Source organism: Heptranchias perlo, chromosome 6 (assembly GCF_035084215.1).
Source record: "Heptranchias perlo isolate sHepPer1 chromosome 6, sHepPer1.hap1, whole genome shotgun sequence".
NCBI lineage: Eukaryota > Metazoa > Chordata > Chondrichthyes > Hexanchiformes > Hexanchidae > Heptranchias > Heptranchias perlo.
Window position 1 is genome coordinate 3,268,538 of NC_090330.1, and position 19,058 is coordinate 3,287,595.

Below are 19,058 nucleotides of genomic sequence, written 5' to 3' on the forward strand. Positions count from 1 at the left end.
TTTGATGAAATGTGTACTTTATACGGGCAAAGCAGCGCCCGGGGCTATAGCCTGATTATCCCACTCTGCGTTGGCCTTTGTGTGGGTTTGCAATAAATGTTGCAGCAAGGGGTCTTTTCACTGTTAATAAAAAAGAGGGCGAGCAACCACTGCAGTTTGAGAGGAGCACCGAGGGAACAGGAACTGTTTGAAGGCTTGCAAAGCACCAGGTCCCTCTCACCCATCACCCCGTCCTCGCTGACCTACGCTGGCTCCCGGTCCAAACACGCCTCAGATTTAAAATTTTCAGCCTCGTGTTCAAATCCCTCCCTGGCCTCGCCCTCCCGCCATCTCTGTAACGTCCTCCAGCCCCTACAAACCTCCGAGGTCTCTGCGCTCCTCCAATTCTGGCCTCTTGCGAATCCCCCATTTGCATCGCTCCGCCATTGGCGGCCGTGCCTTCAGCTGCCTCGGCCCTAAGCTCTGGAATTCCCCCCCTAAACCTCTCCGCCTCTCTACCTCTTTCTCTCCTCCTTTGAGACTCTCCTTAAAACCTACCTCTTCGACCAACCTTATGGCCTCCTGTCCTAATATCACCTTACGTTTTACCGATTTGGAGGAGGGGACCGAGTGTAACATATTAAAGTTTGCAGATGATACAAAGATGGGAGGGAAAGTGGAGAGTGAGGAGGACATAAAAAACCTACAGGGGGATATAGACAGGTTGGGTGAGTGGGCGGAGATTTGGCAGATGCAATACAATATTGGAAAATGTGAGGTTATGCACTTTGGCAGGAAAAATCAGAGAGCAAGTTATTATCTTAATGGCAAGAAACTGGAAAGTACTGCAGTACAAAGGGATCTGGGGGTCCTAGTGCAAGAAAATCAAAAAGTTAGTACGCAGGTGCAGCAGGTGATCAAGGAGGCCAATGGAATGTTGGCTTTTATTGCTAGGGGGATAGAATATAAAAACAGGGAGGTATTGCTGCAGTTATATAAGGTATTGGTGAGACCGCACCTGGAATACTGCATACAGTTTTGGTGTCCATACTTAAGAAAAGACATACTTGCTCTCGAGGCAGTACAAAGAAGGTTCACTCGGTTAATCCCGGGGATGAGGGGGCGGACATATGAGGAGAGGTTGAGTAGATTGGGACTCTACTTATTGGAGTTCAGAAGAATGAGAGGCGATCTTATTGAAACATATAAGATTGTGAAGGGGCTTGATCGGGTGGATGCGGTAAGGATGTTCCCAAGGATGGGTGAAACTAGAACTAGGGGGCATAATCTTAGAATAAGGGGCTGCTCTTTCAAAACTGAGATGAGGAGAAACTTCTTCACTCAGAGGGTGGTAGGTCTGTGGAATTTGCTGCCCCAGGAAGCTGTGGAAGCTACATCATTAAATAAATTTAAAACAGAAATAGACAGTTTCCTAGAAGTAAAGGGAATCAGGGGTTACGGGGAGCGGGCAGGAAATTGGACATGAATTTAGATTTGAGGTTAGGATCAGATCAGCCATGATCTTATTGAATGGCGGAGCAGGCTCGAGGGGCCGATTGGCCTACTCCTGCTCCTATTTCTTATGTTCTTATGTTCTTATGTACGTGGCTTGTTGTCACTTTATGTCTGATAATCGGTCCTGTGAACTCGCTGCCACATGGACAGGTTGAAACAGATAGAATTGATGCATTTAAGGGGTGGCTTGATGCATACATGAGGGAGAAGGCAATAGAGGGACACGGGGGCAGGTTGGAAGAGATAATTAGAGCGGGAGGTGGCTCACATAGAGCATTACCCCCGGCATAGACCAGTTGGGCTGAATGGCCTGTTTCTGTGCTGTAGATTCTATGTAAATGTGGCCTTAGCATCAGCCTGAAAACCATTCTGATGTAGGGTTGCCAACTCTGGTTGGACGTATTCCTGGAGGTTTTGTTGCATGACCGCGTGCCTCCAGCTGCCCCGCCCCCCACACTCCCACCATTGGTTGGCCGACACGTCCATCCCCGCAAAGCCCCGCCTTCCCCATGGCCAACCGGAAAGTGAACAGACTCTTCATTACCCAATTGGATGATTCTTGACTGTCAGTCAAACAGCCTTTTCTCCCCCCATCTCCAATATTTTTATAGCTGGTAAGCAAAAGTGTTCAAACAAAATGGAAAAAAATACACAATTTCTTTTTTATCGCCTCGATGATTTTTGTCCCCGGGTGCTTTCCTCGTAGCAGTGTCCTGGAGATTAACCTTAAACTCCTGGAGTCTCCAGGGCAAGTCTGGAGGGTTGGCAACCCCTAAACTGAGGCTCAGTTGAAGCTGTGAATCGGGAGGCGAACTTGGAGAATGTGTCACTTCAAGTTCGCTCTCACAACCTGCTGCGATGCAGCCTTGCTCTTGAGATGTTGGCAACTCTGGTAATGCTGCATTTATTGCTCATCCCTAGATTTACCCTGACTTGCTTGCTGGTCCGTGTCCGAGTGGCATTGGGAGTCTATCACATTATATTTGCACTGGCCTCATGTGTAAGGTGGCAGCTTCCCTTCACCCAACGACATTGGTGAACGACCATTACAGTCAATTTGTTTTGTGCCTGGTGCCAGCCCACAAATTACCAGCTATTATTGAATGCACTTTCACAACTTGCGCATGGTGGGACTTGACCTCAGAAGGTCGTGGGTTCGAGCCCCACTCCAGAGGCTTGAGCACATAATCCCAGGCTGACACCCCTCCAGTGCCAGTACTGAGGGAGTGCTGCACTGTCGGAGGTGCCGTCTTTCAGATGAGATGTTAAACCAAGGTCTTCAGGAGTGAGATGAATAGATTTTTGTTGGGTAAGGGTATCAAGGGATATGAAGCAAAGGCAGGTAAATGGAGTTAAGATACAGATCAGCCGTGATCTCATTGAATGGCGGAACAGGCTCGAGGGGCTGAATGGCCTACTCTTGTTTCAAATGTTCCCAAATTCCTAACTGAATTAATCTGGTAACTCGAAAAAACATGACCATGAAGGTTGTCAGAAAAACCCAACTGGTTCACTGTGAGTTTAACCCGAGGCCCCGTCTGCTCCTCTCAGGTGGATGTAGAAGATCCCAGGGCCACTATTCGAAGAAGAGCAGGGGGGAGTTCTCCACGGTGTCCTGGGCCAATATTTATCCCTCAACCAACATCACTGGAACAGATTATCTGGTCATTTGTCTCATTGCTGTTTGTGGGATCTTGCTGTGCACAAATTTCCCACATTACAACAGTGACTACACTTCAAAAGTACTTCATTGGCTGTGAAGCACCTTGGGGAGTCCTGAGATTAGGAAATGTGCTGTATAAATTCAATAATAACTTTCAAAAGATAATTAGACAAAGACTCGAAGGGGGGAAAATTTGCAGGGCTATGGGGAAAGAGCAAAGGGGGGGAGTGGGACTAATTGGACAGCTCTTTCAAAAAGCCGGCACAGGCACGATGGGCCGAATGGCCTCCTTCTGTGCTGTATCATTCTACGATTCTATGATTGGCTTTGATTCACCGAACTCACGCAACAGGGTGAGGAGTCTGCAGCGGAGACTGTGCAGTTACACAGGGACAGGAGTAGGCCATTCAGCCCCTTAAGCCTGTTCCGCAGAATTATATCAGCAAATTGAACAGGGAGCTGGATTTCTTTTTTTAAAAAATGTCGTCGATGCTTGTAAGGCAGTGTTTGTCGTCAACTCTACTCTCCCTCGAGTGCCTCGAGAGTCATCCGTAGGAGACTGGACTCACATGTAGGCCCAGAGCAGGTACGGACGGCAAATTGCCTTCCCTGACGGGACATTAGTGGACCATTTTTTTTTACAATTGGACCTGTTCCCATGCCCATCTTTCCCCTGGTGTCAAGCCCGCAAGTTACCTCGGTTTGGATTTGACCTCAAGGTTACTGGTCCAGTACATAATCACTATGCTACCAGATCCCTGGATAGCATTCTAGGAGGTCTCTAAGAGATAGAGGACAGAATAGGATTTTTTTTTTGCACTTTGGGACTGGTCCCATGACTTTTCCAGTCTTGCGTAGGGATTTGGGACGTTTTGCTACGTTGACGGCACTATATTTAAATGTTGCCTTTGCTGTCCGTCAGGCCAGGCAACATAAACCAAGACAATGGGACCGTTCAAAGTAATTGGATGCTAAAATAATTGGTGCACTAAAGGGATGGACTCTGATGGGCAGAATGGCCTCTTTCCATCGTTGCATTTTTCTTATGATCTGACTCTTTGCTTGCCCCTTTTCCACAGATATTGTTGGAGTGGCTGAGTTGTGCAACAAGATCAACGGACCCTGGTTCACCAAGTTCGATGAAGACTTGGCACTTGCTTTCTCCATCTACTGTGGGATCAGTATTTCCCATGTGAGTACCCCGCGGGACTGGTGGCAAGTCTGTCAGCGACATCCAACTCTTCCCAAAACCCCTTTGTCATGTAGAAGTTAAGGAGCAGTTTTAAAGACATTAAAGGCGATGGGGATGTGGATGTGGCTGAATGCTCGACTGGGCGAGTGTGACGTCAGACCGGGCGAGTGTGATGTCGGACCGGGCGAATGTGACGTCAGACCGGGCGAGTGTGACGTCAGACCGGGCGAGTGTGACGTCAGACCGGGCGAGTGTGATGTCAGACCGGGCGAGTGTGACGTCAGACCGGGCGAGTGTGATGTAAGACCGGGCGAGTGTGATGTCAGACCGGGCGAGTGTGACGTCAGACCGGGCGAGTGTGACGTCAGACCGGGCGAGTGTGACGTCAGACCGGGCGAATGTGACGTCAGACCGGGCGAGTGTGACGTCAGACCGGGCGAGTGTGACGTCAGACCGGGCGAGTGTGACGTCAGACCGGGCGAGTGTGATGTCAGACCGGGCGAGTGTGATGTCGGACCGGGCGAGTGTGATGTTGGACTGGGTGAGGTGGATGTTGGACTGAGTGAGTGCGATGTTGGACTGAGTGAGTGCGATGTTGGACTGGGTGAGGTGGATATGGAACTCGGTGACTTGGTTGTTGGAATGGGGGAGTTGGATGTTGGACTGGGGGAATTGGACGTGGGACTGGGAGAATTGGATGTTGAACTGGATGAGGTGGATGTCGGCCTGGGTAAGTTGGGTATCAGACTGGGAGAGTTGGATATCAGACTGGTTGAGGTGGATGTCAGACTGGGAGAGTTGGATATCAGAATGGGAGAGGTGGATGATGGACTGGTTGAGGTGAATGTCGGGCTGGGTGAGTGTGACGTCGGGCTGGGTGAGTGTGACGTCGGGCTGGGTGAGTGTGACGTCGGGCTGGGTGAGTGTGACGTCAGGCTGGGTGAGTGTGACGTCAGGCTGGGTGAGTGTGACGTCGGGCTGGGTGAGTGTGACGTCGGGCTGGGTGAATGTGACGTCGGGCTGGGTGAGTGTGACGTCGGGCTGGGTGAGTGTGACGTCGGGCTGGGTTATTGGAGGGATGGGCTCGATAGGTTGATGCTGGCACAGGGTACCTGATTTTGGAACAGAATGCCATTACCTCGTGCTGCCACCTTTGCCCTGATGAACAGAAAAGATAATCTGACAAAGACACAGCCTATCTTGCCCGTGATCTATAGGGTACAGAGGGGACCACAGCACCAGTCTGATAATACAAGAATTCCCTTACATTTGAGGTACTTGCGATGGCCATTAACTCTTCTCCTCTTCCTCCTCCTCAATATCGATCTATTCTCTTCTTGTCCCATGCACTGGTAGGGTCCCAGTAGGCCCCTGGACATCTCACTTAGGTGCCCAGTTTTCATGTGCGAGCCAAGAGGATGCTTGGTACTTCAACATGGTGGACATCGTAGCTGTGCCCCTCACCTGGTGTCCACAGAGGAGCAACTGGGCAGGAGCAACATGCTATAGACAGAGCTAAGCAGTTCCACAACCAACGGATCAGATCAAAGCTCTGCAGTCCTGCCACACCCAGTCGTGAATGGTGGTGGACAATTAAACAACGAACGAGAGGAGGAGGCTCTGCACTCATCCCCATCCTCAATGATGGCAGAGTCCAGCACGTGAGTGCAAAAGACAAGGCTGAAGCGTTTGCAACCATCTTCAGCCAGAAGTGCCGAGTGGATGATCCATCTCAGCCTCCTCCCGATATCCCCACCATCACGGAAGCCAGTCTTCAGCCAATTCGATTCACTCCACGTGATATCAAGAAACGGCTGAGTGCACTGGATACAACAAAGGCTATGGGCCCCGACAACATCCCGGCTGTAGTGCTGAAGACTTGTGCTCCAGAACTATCTGCGACTCCAGCCAAACTGTTCCAGTGCAGCTACAACACTGGCATCTACCCGACAATGTGGAAAATTGCCCAGGTATGTCCTGTCCACAAAAAGCAGGACAAATCCAATCCGGTCAATTACCGCCCCGTCAGTCTACTCTCGATCATCAGCAAAGTGATGGAAGGTGTCGTCGACAGTGCTATCAAGCAGCACTTACTCACCAATAACCTGCTCTCCGATGCTCAGTTTGGGTTCCGCCAGGACCACTCGGCTCCAGACCTCATTACAGCCTTGGTCCAAATTTGGACAAAAGAGCTGAATTCCAGAGGTGAGGTGAGAGTGACAGCCCTTGACATCAAGGCAGCATTTGACCGAGTGTGGCACCAAGGAGCCTTAGTAAAATTGAAGTCAATGGGAATCAGGGGGAAAACTCTCCAATGGCTGCAGTCATACCTGGTACAAAGGAAGATGGTAGTGGTTGTTGGAGGCCAATCATCTCAGCCCCAGGGCATTGCTGCAGGAGTTCCTCAGGGCAGTGTCCTAGGCCCAACCATCTTCAGCTGCTTCATCAATGACCTTCCCTCCATCATAAGGTCAGAAATGGTGATGTTCGCTGATGACTGCACAGTGTTCAGTTCCATTCATAACCCCTCAAATAATGAAGCAGTCCGAGCCCGCATGCAGCAAGACCTGGACAACATCCAGGCTTGGGCTGATAAGTGGCAAGTAACATTCGTGCCAGACAAGTGCCAGGCAATGACCATCTCCAACAAGAGAGAGTCTAACCACCTCCCCTTGGCATTCAACGGCATTACCATCACCGAATCCCCCACCATCAACATCCTGGGGGTCACCATTGACCAGAAACTTAACTGGACCAGCCATAGAAATACTGTGGCTACAAGAGCAGGTCAGAGGCTGGGTATTCTGTGGTGAGTGACTCACCTCCTGACTCCCCAAAGCCTTTCCACCATCTACAAGGCACAAGTCAGGAGTGTGATGGAATACTCTCCACTTGCCTGGATGAGTGCAGCTCCAACAACACTCAAGAAGCTCGACACCATCCAGGACAAAGCAGCCCGCTTGATTGGCACCCCATCCACCACCCTAAACATTCACTCCCTTCACCACTGGCACACAGTGGCTGCAGTGTGTACCATCCACAGGATGCACTGCAGCAACTCGCCAAGGCTTCTTCGACAGCACCTCCCAAACCCGCGACCTCTACCACCTAGAAGGACAAGGGCAGCAGGTACATGGGAACAACACCACCTGCACGTTCCCCTCCAAGTCACACACCATCCCGACTTGGAAATATATCGCCGTTCCTTCACCGTCGCTGGGTCAAAATCCTGGAACTCCCTTCCTAACAGCACTGGGGGAGAACCTTCACCACACGGACTGCAGCGGATCAAGAAGGCGGCTCACCACCACCTTCTCAAGGGCAATTAGGGATGGGCGATAAATGCCGGCCTCGCCAGCGACGCCCACATCCCGTGAACGAATAAAAAAAGGAGTCACCAGATAGAAGCCCCGGCACCTAAAGTGTAGCCTGTGGCCAATTGTTGCTCCACCAACTCGGCACAGGCTGGCAGTGGGAACCCGGGGACCTCCCTGACCCACTGGCCTCAGTACCAGGTGATCCAGAGAGGCCTCGTGCTGAGTTAACCGATCTCACCTGTGTCAGCACTAGCAATCCTACATTTCAAAATGGAACTGGGTGTGTACTTGAAAAGGAAAAAAAGAATATTGGATGGCTCGGGGGAAAAGAGCTGGGGGGAGTGGGACTAACCGGAAAGCTCTTACAAAGGGCCGGCACAGGCACGATGGGCCGAAAGGCCTCCTCGTGTGCTGTATCATTCTATGATTTGATATTTCCACACAGAGCCATCGGAAGGGGAGGGGTTCGGGTTGGACTCGCGAACTTTGCTGAAACCACAACGGCCAGCGAGATAATCAATGCGGGGGGTGTAGGATAAGAGAGGGAGTAAATTGCGAAGATTTAATTGCATTTCGTTGGCATTAACGGTTGTGACGTTGATTCTCCTGACTTTTCTTTTCCTCCGACCAGTCGTTGCTGTATAAGAAGGTGCACGAAGCCCAGTACCGGAGTCACCTGGCCAACGAGATGATGATGTACCACATGAAGGTGAGGGGACCTCTCTGGATTTCTCGACGGTTTTAGCTTCAAAGCCCATAACCCAGGCCTACGCTCCCAGTGTGTTCGTGCTGAGGGAGTGCCGCGCTGCCTTTCAGATGTGGCGTTAAAACCGAGGCCCCGTCTGCCCTCTCAGGTGGACGTAAAACATCCCACGGCCACTATTTCGAAGAAGAGCAGGGGGGAGTTCTCCCCTGTGTCCTGGGCCAATATTTATCCCTCAACCAACCTCACTTTTTAAAAAAAAAACGGATTACCTGGTGATTATCTCATTGCTGTTTGTGGGACCTTGCTGTGCGCCATCTGATTCCAAGAATCAGGAATTTTCAAGTTCTGAAGAAAGGTTCAGGGAGTTGGGGCTCATTTGGTTTGGGAAAGAGGGGACTTTGATGTCACTTAATTGAGGTTTTGGAGATTAGGAATGGATGCTAATCTGGGCAAATTGTTAACCACGTTGAAGGGGTCAAATCCCATGGGACGCAGGTTAAGAGAACAAGGAAGTTCAGGGGAAGAAGGGAAGCCAGAGAAAACTTTATCACCAGGATTATGAGAGAAGATGCATGATGGTATAGACAACAACCTTCATTTATATAGCGCCTTTAATGTAGTAATACGCCCCAAGGCGCTTCACAGGAGCGTTAATTGGACATAATTTGACACCGAGGCACACAAGGAGATATTAGAACAGGTGACCAAAAGTTTGGTCAAAGAGATGGGTTTTATGGAGAGTCTCAAAGGAGGAGAGAGAGGTGGAGAGGTGGAGAGGTTTAGGGAAGGAATTCCAGAGCTTAGGGCCTGGACGGCTGAAGGCACGGCCGCCAATGGTGGGGCGAAGGATTTGGGGATGTGCAAGAGGCCAAAATTGGAGGGGCGCAGAGATCTCGAAGGGTTGTAGGGCTGGAGGTGGTTACAGAGATAGGGAGGGGGGGCGAGGCCATGGGGGGGATTTGATCGCAAGGATGAGAATTTTAAATTCGAAGCATTGCCGGACTGGGAGCCAATGTGGGTCAGCGAGCACAGGGGGTGATGGGTGAACGGGACTTGGTGCGAGTTAGGATACAGGCAGCAGATGTTTGGATGAGTTCAAGTTTATGGAGGGTGGAAGATGGGAGGCCGACCAGAATGGGTTGCTCTTGGACATGGTGAGTCGGCCAGGTAAGTGGATTCGAAAAGAGGATAGTCTTGTTGGCCTAATGGGTTCTTCCTGTTGCTAAAGGCTCTTATATTCATTCCAGGTAACGAATGAGGAGGTGATGAAACTGTTGAAGTATGGAATACAACCAATTGATGAGATTCATCCAGATTTTGCCAAATTCAATTTCACCCCGCGCTCTGTACCAGAAGATAGCACAACCATGGTAGGTCCTAGCCCTCATTCTCATAGCCTAAACCCTCTCCTTGCTCAATACTTAACCCAAATTCACCTCCAATGAAAATGGCTTGTTCTGCTTTAAATCCAGCTCTGTGATCCTGTCTGTAAATCCGCTCCATGTTTTCCGTGTTAGGCCCGTCCAAAGCCTTGTGACTGATTTATTCCATGCCTTGTAACCGATCCATTTCGTCTTCGTGATAGAAGCATTGATTGGATTACTTAGTGATAGATCCATCCCTTGTTTTTGCTACAGATCTGTTCCTCCTTTTATGGAGATCCACTCCCGGTTTTTGTGAAAGACCCATTTAGTGCCATGCGGTAAACCCACAGCACCAACTTGCTCTGGTGTTAGTGTTGCCAATTCTTCCAGGATTGACCCAGATGCTTCAGGAATGATAGATTGATCTACCTGGACATTGCTGCGAGCAAAACCCAGGAGAAAAATCATAAGGGCAGAAAAAAAAATTTGAAGATGAGAAAGAAGGAACGTTTGACGCCCAATGACGTGGCGAGGATGGACTTGTTGGGCGACCAATGGCGGGAGCGTGGGGGCGGGGCGGTTAGAGTTGGGTGGTTATATCACGAAACCTGCTGGAATTTGTCCAACCAGAGTTGGCAACCCCAATTTATAAAGCATCTTTAAAGTAGAAATACATCACAATGATCCCCACAGAGTTAAAAATAAAACGAGGAACGGATATTCCGCCGTAGTGGGAGAGGTAGGAGGAGCTCAGTTGAAGAGATGCATTTTAAGAAGGCTTTTAAAGGTGGTGAGGGAAGCAGAGGGGTTACAAGAGCAAGAAGATTGAAGGCTCTTTAATAAATGAATCATAGAATCATAGAATCATAGAAGTTTACAACATGGAAACAGGCCCTTCGGCCCAACATGTCCATGTCGCCCAGTTTATACCACTAAGCTAGTCCCAATTGCCTGCACTTGGCCCATATCCCTCTATACCCATCTTACCCTTGTAACTGTCCAAATACTTTTTAAAAGACAAAATTGTACCCGCCTCTACTACTGCCTCTGGTAGCTCGTTCCAGACACTCACCACCCTTTGAGTGAAAAAATTGCCCCTCTGGACCCTTTTGTATCTCTCCCCTCTCACCTTAAATCTATGCCCCCTCGTTATAGACTCCCCTGCCTTTGGGAAAAGATTTTGACTATCTACCTTATCTATGCCCCTCATTATTTTATAGACTTCTATAAGATCACCCCTAAACCTCCTACTCTCCAGGGAAAAAAGTCTCAGTCTATCCAACCTCTCCCTATAAGTCAAACCATCAAGTCCCGGTAGCATCCTCGTAAATGGTTTGACAAAGGAGTGGGGGGGAGGGGGAAATAAGAGCACGAGTCAGAGGAGTGAAGGGTGCAGGAGGGGAGATTAAGGAGTAGGATGGCCTGAGGCCATGGAGGGATTTTAAGACTACGACAAAGAATTTAAATCCAGTTCATTGGGCGACAGGGAGCCGGTGTGGATCAGCGATTACGAGGATGATAGACACGGGGAACGTAGTGTGGGACAGGATACAGGTAAATGAGTTGGAGCAAGAAGGAGAGGAGGGTGGCAAGGACAATGTAGGAGAAATCCACTCCATGTTCTGCAATAAATCAACTCCAGATTTACTAGGATGATACCAGAACTGAGAGGTTCTACCGATCAGGAAAGACTGAACAGGCTGGGGCTCTTTCCTCTAGAAAAGAGAAGGCTGAGGGGTGACCTGATCGAGGTCTTCAAGATTATGAAAGGGTTTGATAGGGTAGACGTAGAGAAAATGTTTCCACTTGTGGGGGAGACCAGAACTAGGGGCCATAAATATAAGATAGTCGCTAATAAATCCAATAGGGAATTCAGGAGAAACTTCTTTACCCAGAGAGTGGTGAGAATGTGGAACTCACTCCCACATGGAGTAGTTGAGGCGAATAGTGTAGATACATTTAAGGGGAAGCTAGATAAACACATGAGGAATAGAAGGATATGCTGATAGGGTGAGATGAGGAAGGGTGAGAAAGAGCAGGGGAATGGGACTAACTGGATAGCTCTTACAAAGAGCCGGCACGGGCTCGATGGGTTGAATGGCCTCCTTCTGTGCTGTAATCATTCTATGATCCTATAATTCTAGGAGGCTCGTGTGGAGCATAAGCACCGGCATGGACTTGTTGAGCTGACTGGCCTGTTTCTGTGCTGTCGACCCGATGTAACTCGATGTTTTGCAATAGATCCAATTCATGATTTGCCATAGATCTACTGCATTATTTACAATAGATTCATTCCATATTTCACAATAGATCCACTCCATGTTTTGCACTAGATCTGCATGTTTTACAATAGATCTACTGGAAGCTTTGCACAGATCTACTCCATGTTTTGTAATTGATCCATTCCACGTTTTGTAATTGATCCACTTCACGTTTTAGAATTGATCCACTCCACATTTTGTAATTGATCCACTCCACACTTTGTAATTGATCCACTCCACGTTTTGTAATTGATCCACTCCAAGTTTTGTAATTGACCCACTCCGCGTTTTGTAATTGATCCACTCCATTCTTTGTAATTGATCCACTCCACGTTTTGTAATTGATCCACTCCACATTTTGTAATTGATCCACTCCACGTTTTATAATTGACCCACTCCACATTTTGTAATTGATCCACTCCACGTTTTATAATTGACCCACTCGTGTTTTGTAATTGATCTACTCCATGTTTTGTAATTGATCCACTCCATTCTTTGTAATTGATCCACTCTATGTTTTGTAATTGATCCACTCCACGTTTTGTAATTGATCCACTCCACGTTTTGTAATTGATCCACTTCACGTTTTGTAATTGATCCACTCCGCGTTTTATGAATGATCCACCCCACGTTTTGTAATTGATCCACTCCGCGTTTTATGAATGATCCACCCCACGTTTTGTAATTGATCCACTCCACGTTTTATGATTGATCCACCCCACGTTTTGTTTATGTTTCTCTCCCCTCCACTTACCATCTCCTCCCCCTCCTCCCCCCTCTCCTGAAGGCGCCGAATCCTTGTTGGGGGAAGTTTCCGGGGGCACCGCACATGCTCCAGCGCCTGACCCGCACAGCCGTTCCTCATATGTGAGCCCAGTGAGTGTCGGCAGACTATTGAACAAGGGGAGGCACCACAGTTCTGTAATCACCCTACGTCCATTCACATTTCCCAGTGGGGATTTACCCCTCCGTTGCCCAGAGGCACTGAGACCTATCGTTGGTGCCCCAGATGCGATCAGCTAACAGCACAAACCCTGAGACGGATCCTTGCATCTTCCTGGCCTGGACCTGCGGCTCAGTTCCAAATTGACCAACCAAAGCATCCGGGTGCTCCGATTTAAAAATCGCAACGAGCGGTAACGGATAAAGGAGGCCATTCAGCCCATCTAACGCACCCTTCCACAGAACACTGCACTCCCCCCATCACCATATCCAGTCGCCTCTTGTATGACTCGTGTTTTTTTTTTGCCCAATCCCCAACCCAGAGTCCAATCCGGGTATTGATCGCTCTGTGACGAGCTGTTTCCTGACATCAGTCCTGAAGTCGCCTTTTCCCCAGTTTGTCCCTGTGTCAGTGGTTTAACCTGAGACACAGGTCCGGGTTAACCTGGTCCATTCCAGGGTACCTGATACATGGTCACAATCGTTGGTATCAGCCGTGGCTCTGTGGGTAGCACTCTCGCCTCTGAGTTAGAAAGTCTATGGGTTCGAGCCCCAACTCGAGAGACTTTGAGCACAAAATCCAGGCTGACACTCCCAGTGCAGTACTGAGGGAGTGCTGCACTGTCGGAGGTGCCGACTTTCAGTATGAGTTGTTAAACTGAGGCCCTGTCCTGCTCTCTTCGGTGGCCACTATTTTGAAGAAGAGCAGGGGAGTTCTCCTCTGGTGTCCTGGGCCAATATTTATCCCTCAACCAACATCATTAATGCAGATTATCTGGTCATTATCACATTGCTGTTCGTGGGATCTTGCTGTGCGCACATTGGCTGCCATGTTTCCTACAGTACAACAGTGACTACACTTCAAAAAGTACTTCATTGGCTGTAAAGTGCTTTGGGACGTCCTGAGGTTGTGAAAGGCACGATAGAAATGCAAGTCCTTTTGTTCTATAAGGTCCTATCTCATTCGCTTTCTTTCACTGTTGAAGAGCCTGAGCGTTTCTAGATCCTTCTCATGGCTCGGTCCCTCTGACACTGATCCTCTGATGCCTTTCCCTGCATCAGGTGTTTCCCATATGCCTTGGTGCCCAGAACTGAGCACAGATTAGTCAGTGTGCAGTCTGACCAGGCACCACACACAGTTTGGAGACGAGACCCTCACACGACTGAAACGGTGGGCGGACATTTTGGAATTGGGTCCACATAAGGAATGTAAGAAATAGGAGCAGGAGTAGGCCACACGGCCCCTCGAGCCTGCTGCGCCATTCAATAAGATCATGGCTGATCTTTGATCTCAACTCCACTTTCCTGTTCCATCCCTTGATTCCCTTCGTGTCCAAAATATCCATTCATCTCAGCCTTGAATATACTCAACAACTGAGCATCCACAGCCCTCTGGGGTAGAGAATTCCAAAGATTCACAACCCTCCGAGTGAAGAAATTTTTCCTAAATGGCCGACCTCTTATCCTGAGACTATGACCCCGAGTTCTAGACTCTCCAGCCGGGGGAAACAGCCTCTCAGCATCTCCCCTGTCAAGCCCTCTAAGAATTTTATACATTTCAATGAGATCACCTCTCATTCTTCTAAACTCCAGAGAGTATAGGCCCATTCTACTCAATCTCTCCTCATAGGACAACCCTCTCATCCCAGGAATCAATCTAGCGAACCTTCATTGCATCCCCTCTAAGGCAAGTATATCCTTCCTCAGGTAAGGAGACCAAAACTGTACACAGTACTCCAGGTGTGGTCTCACCAGAGTCCTGTATAATTGCAGCAAGACCTCCTTTCTCTCATACTCCAAACCCCTTGCAATAAAGGCTAACATTCCATTTGCCTTCCTAATTGTTTGCTGTACCTGTATGTTAACTTCCTGTGATTTGTGTACAAGGACACCCAAATCTCTCTGAATACCAACATTTCTTAGTCTCTCACGTTTTACAAAATATTCTGCTTTTCTATTCTTCCTACCAAAGTGAATAACCTCACATTTCCCCACATTATACTCCATCTGTCACCTTCTTGCCCACTCACTTAACCTGTCTATATCCTTTTACAGATTCTTTGTGTCCTCCTCACGGCTTACTTTCCCACCTAGCTTTGTATCGTCAGCAAACTTGGATACATTACACTCGGTCCCTTCATCTAAGTCATTAATATAGATTGTAAATAGCTGAGGCCCAACATAGACTCTCCAGCACGGAAAACCATTTGGCCCAACTGGTTTGTGTCGGTGTTTATGCTCCACACAAGCCTCCTCCCACTCTAATTACCTCTCCCCATCCTGCTCCCCCTGTATCCCTCGTACTTGAACGAAGCATCCCGTTTTTTTCCTCTCCCAGCAGATTACTGCGGGGGGCCGGAGGGAGATGGGGGGGAGACGGAGGGTGACGGGGGGAGACGGAGGGTGACGGGGGGAGATGGAGGGAGACGGAGGGAGAGGGGGGGAGGGAGACGGAGGGAGACGGGGGGAGACAGAGGGAGAAAGGGGGGAGGGAGACGGGTGGGAGAAGGGGGGGAGGGAGACGGGGGGAGACGGAGGGAGAGGGGGGGAGGGAGACGGAGGGAGATGGGGGGAGACAGGGAGAAAGGGGGGAGGGAGACGGGTGGGAGACGGGGGGAGACGCACCAGCTGGTCTTTTCCTGCCCATCAATCTCAGACGTTTGTAAGAGTGTCAGATGCTGTCTGCTGTAACCACTCCATGTGGCAGTGAGTTCCACATTCTCACCACTCTCTGGATAAAGAAATTCCTCCTAAGTTCTTCATTTGATCTGTTAGTGGCTAGCTTATATTTATGCCCCCCCTCACTCCCCACCCCTTGTTCCGGACTCGCCCACAAGTGGAGATAAAAGATGGGTTTTGAAAGTCCTGAGGCAGAGTAACTGTTTCCTCCTGGTGACACTAGCAGTATGTAACCTGGACCTTTTCTCCTGATTCTAGGCTATACTAAGTATGGCTGAGGACATGGGCTTCATTGTCAGCTACAAGATTGATATGAAGACATTCACAAGGTAGGCTTCTCTCTCTGAGCTACGCGCCATGTTTGGGATGGGAGGGGTAGCCCCAGTTCTGGGTTCGATGAGGCCGTTTCAGAATGTGGTGACCATCGACGGTCACTTATTGTGGCTGCCTTTTTGTTCTCGGGGATGTTGCCGAATCCGGAAAAGCTGCTTGAGAAGGTGGCGGATTTTGACCCAGCGACGATGAAGGGACGGCGATTTGCGTCCAAGTCAGGACGCCCTTGAACGAGGGGACATAGTCTCAGGATAAGGGGTCGGACATTTCGGACTGAGATGAGGAGGAATTTCTTCACTCAGAGGGTCATGAATATTTGGGATTCTCTACCCCGGAGGGCTGTGGGTGCTGAGTCATTGAGTACATTCAAGGATGAGATGGATAGATTTTTGGACTCTAAGAAAATCAAGGGATGTGGGGATAGGACGGGAAAGTGGAGTTGAGGTTGAAGATCAGCCATGATCTGAACGAATGGCGGAGCAGGCTCGAGGGGCCGAATGGCCTTCTCCTGCTCCTATTTGGAGGTGATTTGGAGGTGATTTGGAAGTACTTCATTGGCTGTAAAGCACTTTGAGACTTCCTGAGGTTGCAAAAGACGCTATAGAAATGCAAATTCTTTTAAATTGTCAATAAATTGAGTCAGAGATGGGAGGGAGGGGAGGGGAGGGGGGTGGGGGGCTGCCTTCTGCCCTGAAACAGCAAAGCTGTTCTGTGTTGCGGGCTCTGGCAGGGCCTAACTCTCAGGCCTTTCAGTCTTGGCCAGATGTGCAAGAGCAGGAACACGGCGGGGGGGAGGGAACGGTCGTCAGCCCCACCCTACAGGGCTAAGGAGGGAGGGGCGGCTCCGCTCCCCTCCCCCCTTCTCTCCCCTCGAGTGCCCACCCGGCGTTTGCCTGGTGCTGTGCGAGAGCTCGTGTGCCAGCGCTGTGCGGCACAGGGCACCCGTCCCGGGACAGAGGAGGGAACTATTCAGCCCCCTCGAGCCCGCTCCGCCATTCAATCAGATCGTGGCTGATGTGCACCTCAGCTCCATTATTCCAGCCTTGGTTCCATATCCCCCGATACCCAACATAAACCGGCCTTGAAAGCTCCCATTGACCCCCAGCCTCTGCGGCCTTTTTGTTGGTTGGGAAGGGGGGGTGGGTGGGATGGAGAGAGTTCCCGATCTCCGCTACCCTTTGTGCGAAGAAGGTGAGGATTGTTTGACGAGATGATTTTTTTTTACCCCGAGGCCGGTGTCTCCTTGTGTTTCGCCAGGTTCTGCATGATGGTGCGGCGAGGGTACAGGGACCCGCCGTACCACAACTGGATGCACGCTTTCTCCGTCACACACTTCTGTTACCTTCTGTTCAAAAACCTGGCACTTCAGGATTACCTGTCGTAAGTATCGGGGTGGGGGGGGGGAAGGAAGGGGACGGGGGAGGGAGAAGGGGCGTTAACCGGGAGGGGTGGTTGGAGAGAGGGGGGGTGGGAGAAGGGGGATTAACCGGGAGGGGTGGTTGGAGAGAGGGGGGGGGGTGTGGGAGAAGGGGGATTAACCGGGAGGGGTGGTTGGAGAGAGGGGGGGTGGGAGAAGGGGGATTAACCGGGAGGGGTGGTTGGAGAGAGGGGGGGTGGGAGAAGGGGGATTAACCGGGAGGGGTGGTTGGAGAGAGGGGGGGTGGGAGAAGGGGGATTAACCGGGAGGGGTGGTTGGAGAGAGGGGGGGTGGGAGAAGGGGGATTAACCGGGAGGGGTGGTTGGAGAGAGGGGGGGTGGGAGAAGGGGGATTAACTGGGTGGGGCAGTTGGAGAGAGAGGGAGTGGGAGAAGGGGGATTAACTGGGTGGGGTGGTTGGAGAGAGAGGGGGTGGGAGAAGGGGGATTAACCGGGCAGGGTGGTTGGAGCAGGGGGTCATGTGATGAAACCTCCAGGAATACGTCCAACCAGAGTTGGCAACCCCTAGTTTGAACACTTGTGCCAAACACTATTCTGTTAACGTGAATTGGAGCCTGACCAGGCAAGGCAGCCATTTGTTCTCAGAGGTGAGGTGCCTTCTCAGCATTTCTGATCTCAACTCCACTCTCCGGCTGATGCCAAAACAAAACCCTCGGCTGAAACTAACGTCTTGGTCGTAAACTCAAGAGTCAGCCTTGTAAGTCGAAGATCAGGGTTGATCAAAGGAAAGAGGCTTCATATTAAAAGATAAAGAAAGGATTTGCATTGATAGGAACGGGAGTGGGCCATTCAGCCCCTCGAGCCTGTTCCGCCATTCAATGAGATCATGGCTGATCTAAGACCATAAGATAAGACCATAAGAGATAGGAGCAGGATTAGGCCATTCGGCCCCTCGAGCCTGCTCCGCCATTTAATGAGATCATGGCTGATCTGATTTTTACCTCAACTCCACTTTCCCGCCCTTTCCCCATACCCTTTGACTCCCTCGCTGATCTGTGACCTAATTCCATGGGAGAGAGAGGATGGAAGAGGAAGTGAGGGGCAGGGAAGGCAGAGGAGAGTGGAAGGCCAGGGGAGGGGAGAGGGAAGGAGAAAGGGGAGGAAGGGAAAGGAAGGAGGGGCAAAAGGTGGGAAGAGGGGAGAGAGGGACTGAGGTTGGAGAAAGGGAGATCGGGGAGGGAGGGAGGGGGAGGAAAGGACAAAGGTGGGGGGGGGAATAAGAGTGGAGAGGAAGGAGAGAGGAGGGAGGGGCTTGAGGGAGAGAGGAGGAAGAGAGGCTGAGCGAGGGAGTGGGTGAGTAAGGAGAAGAGGAGGGAAGGGGGAAGTGGAGGCGAGAGGGAATGGCAGGAGAGGGAGGATGAGGAGGGACGGGGGGGTGGGGGTGGTGTGAAGGAGAAAGATCAAGGAGCTTCCTCTCAGTCAGGTAAAGGCCCAGGGCCTAGAGTGGAGGAGAGAGCCAGGAGAGGTGGTGAGGTGAATCAGGAGGCGGTGTCTGGCTTCCCCTGGTGGTTCGATGGGTATGTGTCAGGGAGATTGGGTTATGAGGAGTCAGTGTGTTCACACTAAAGGAGTTAATGGCTTCCTCCAAATAGCGCACGGAGGGATATCGGGCGAGTACGTTTGAACATAAGGAATAGGAGCAGGAGTCGGCCATACGGCCCCTCGAGCCT

At 50.4% G+C, this 19,058-nt stretch overlaps 1 protein-coding gene across 2 annotated transcripts in view; it reads left to right on the plus strand.

The window, feature by feature from the left end:
- LOC137322682 (cGMP-dependent 3',5'-cyclic phosphodiesterase) overlaps nucleotides 1–19,058 on the plus strand; it is a 275,396-nt gene that overhangs the window by 226,818 nt on the left and 29,520 nt on the right. For both annotated transcript variants that reach the window (XM_067985615.1, XM_067985616.1), the window contains exons 18-22: nucleotides 4,237–4,349; nucleotides 8,298–8,375; nucleotides 9,620–9,742; nucleotides 15,877–15,947; nucleotides 17,209–17,331. In XM_067985615.1, coding sequence (XP_067841716.1) covers nucleotides 4,237–4,349; nucleotides 8,298–8,375; nucleotides 9,620–9,742; nucleotides 15,877–15,947; nucleotides 17,209–17,331 — 508 coding nt within the window. The remainder of the gene's footprint in view (nucleotides 1–4,236; nucleotides 4,350–8,297; nucleotides 8,376–9,619; nucleotides 9,743–15,876; nucleotides 15,948–17,208; nucleotides 17,332–19,058) is intronic.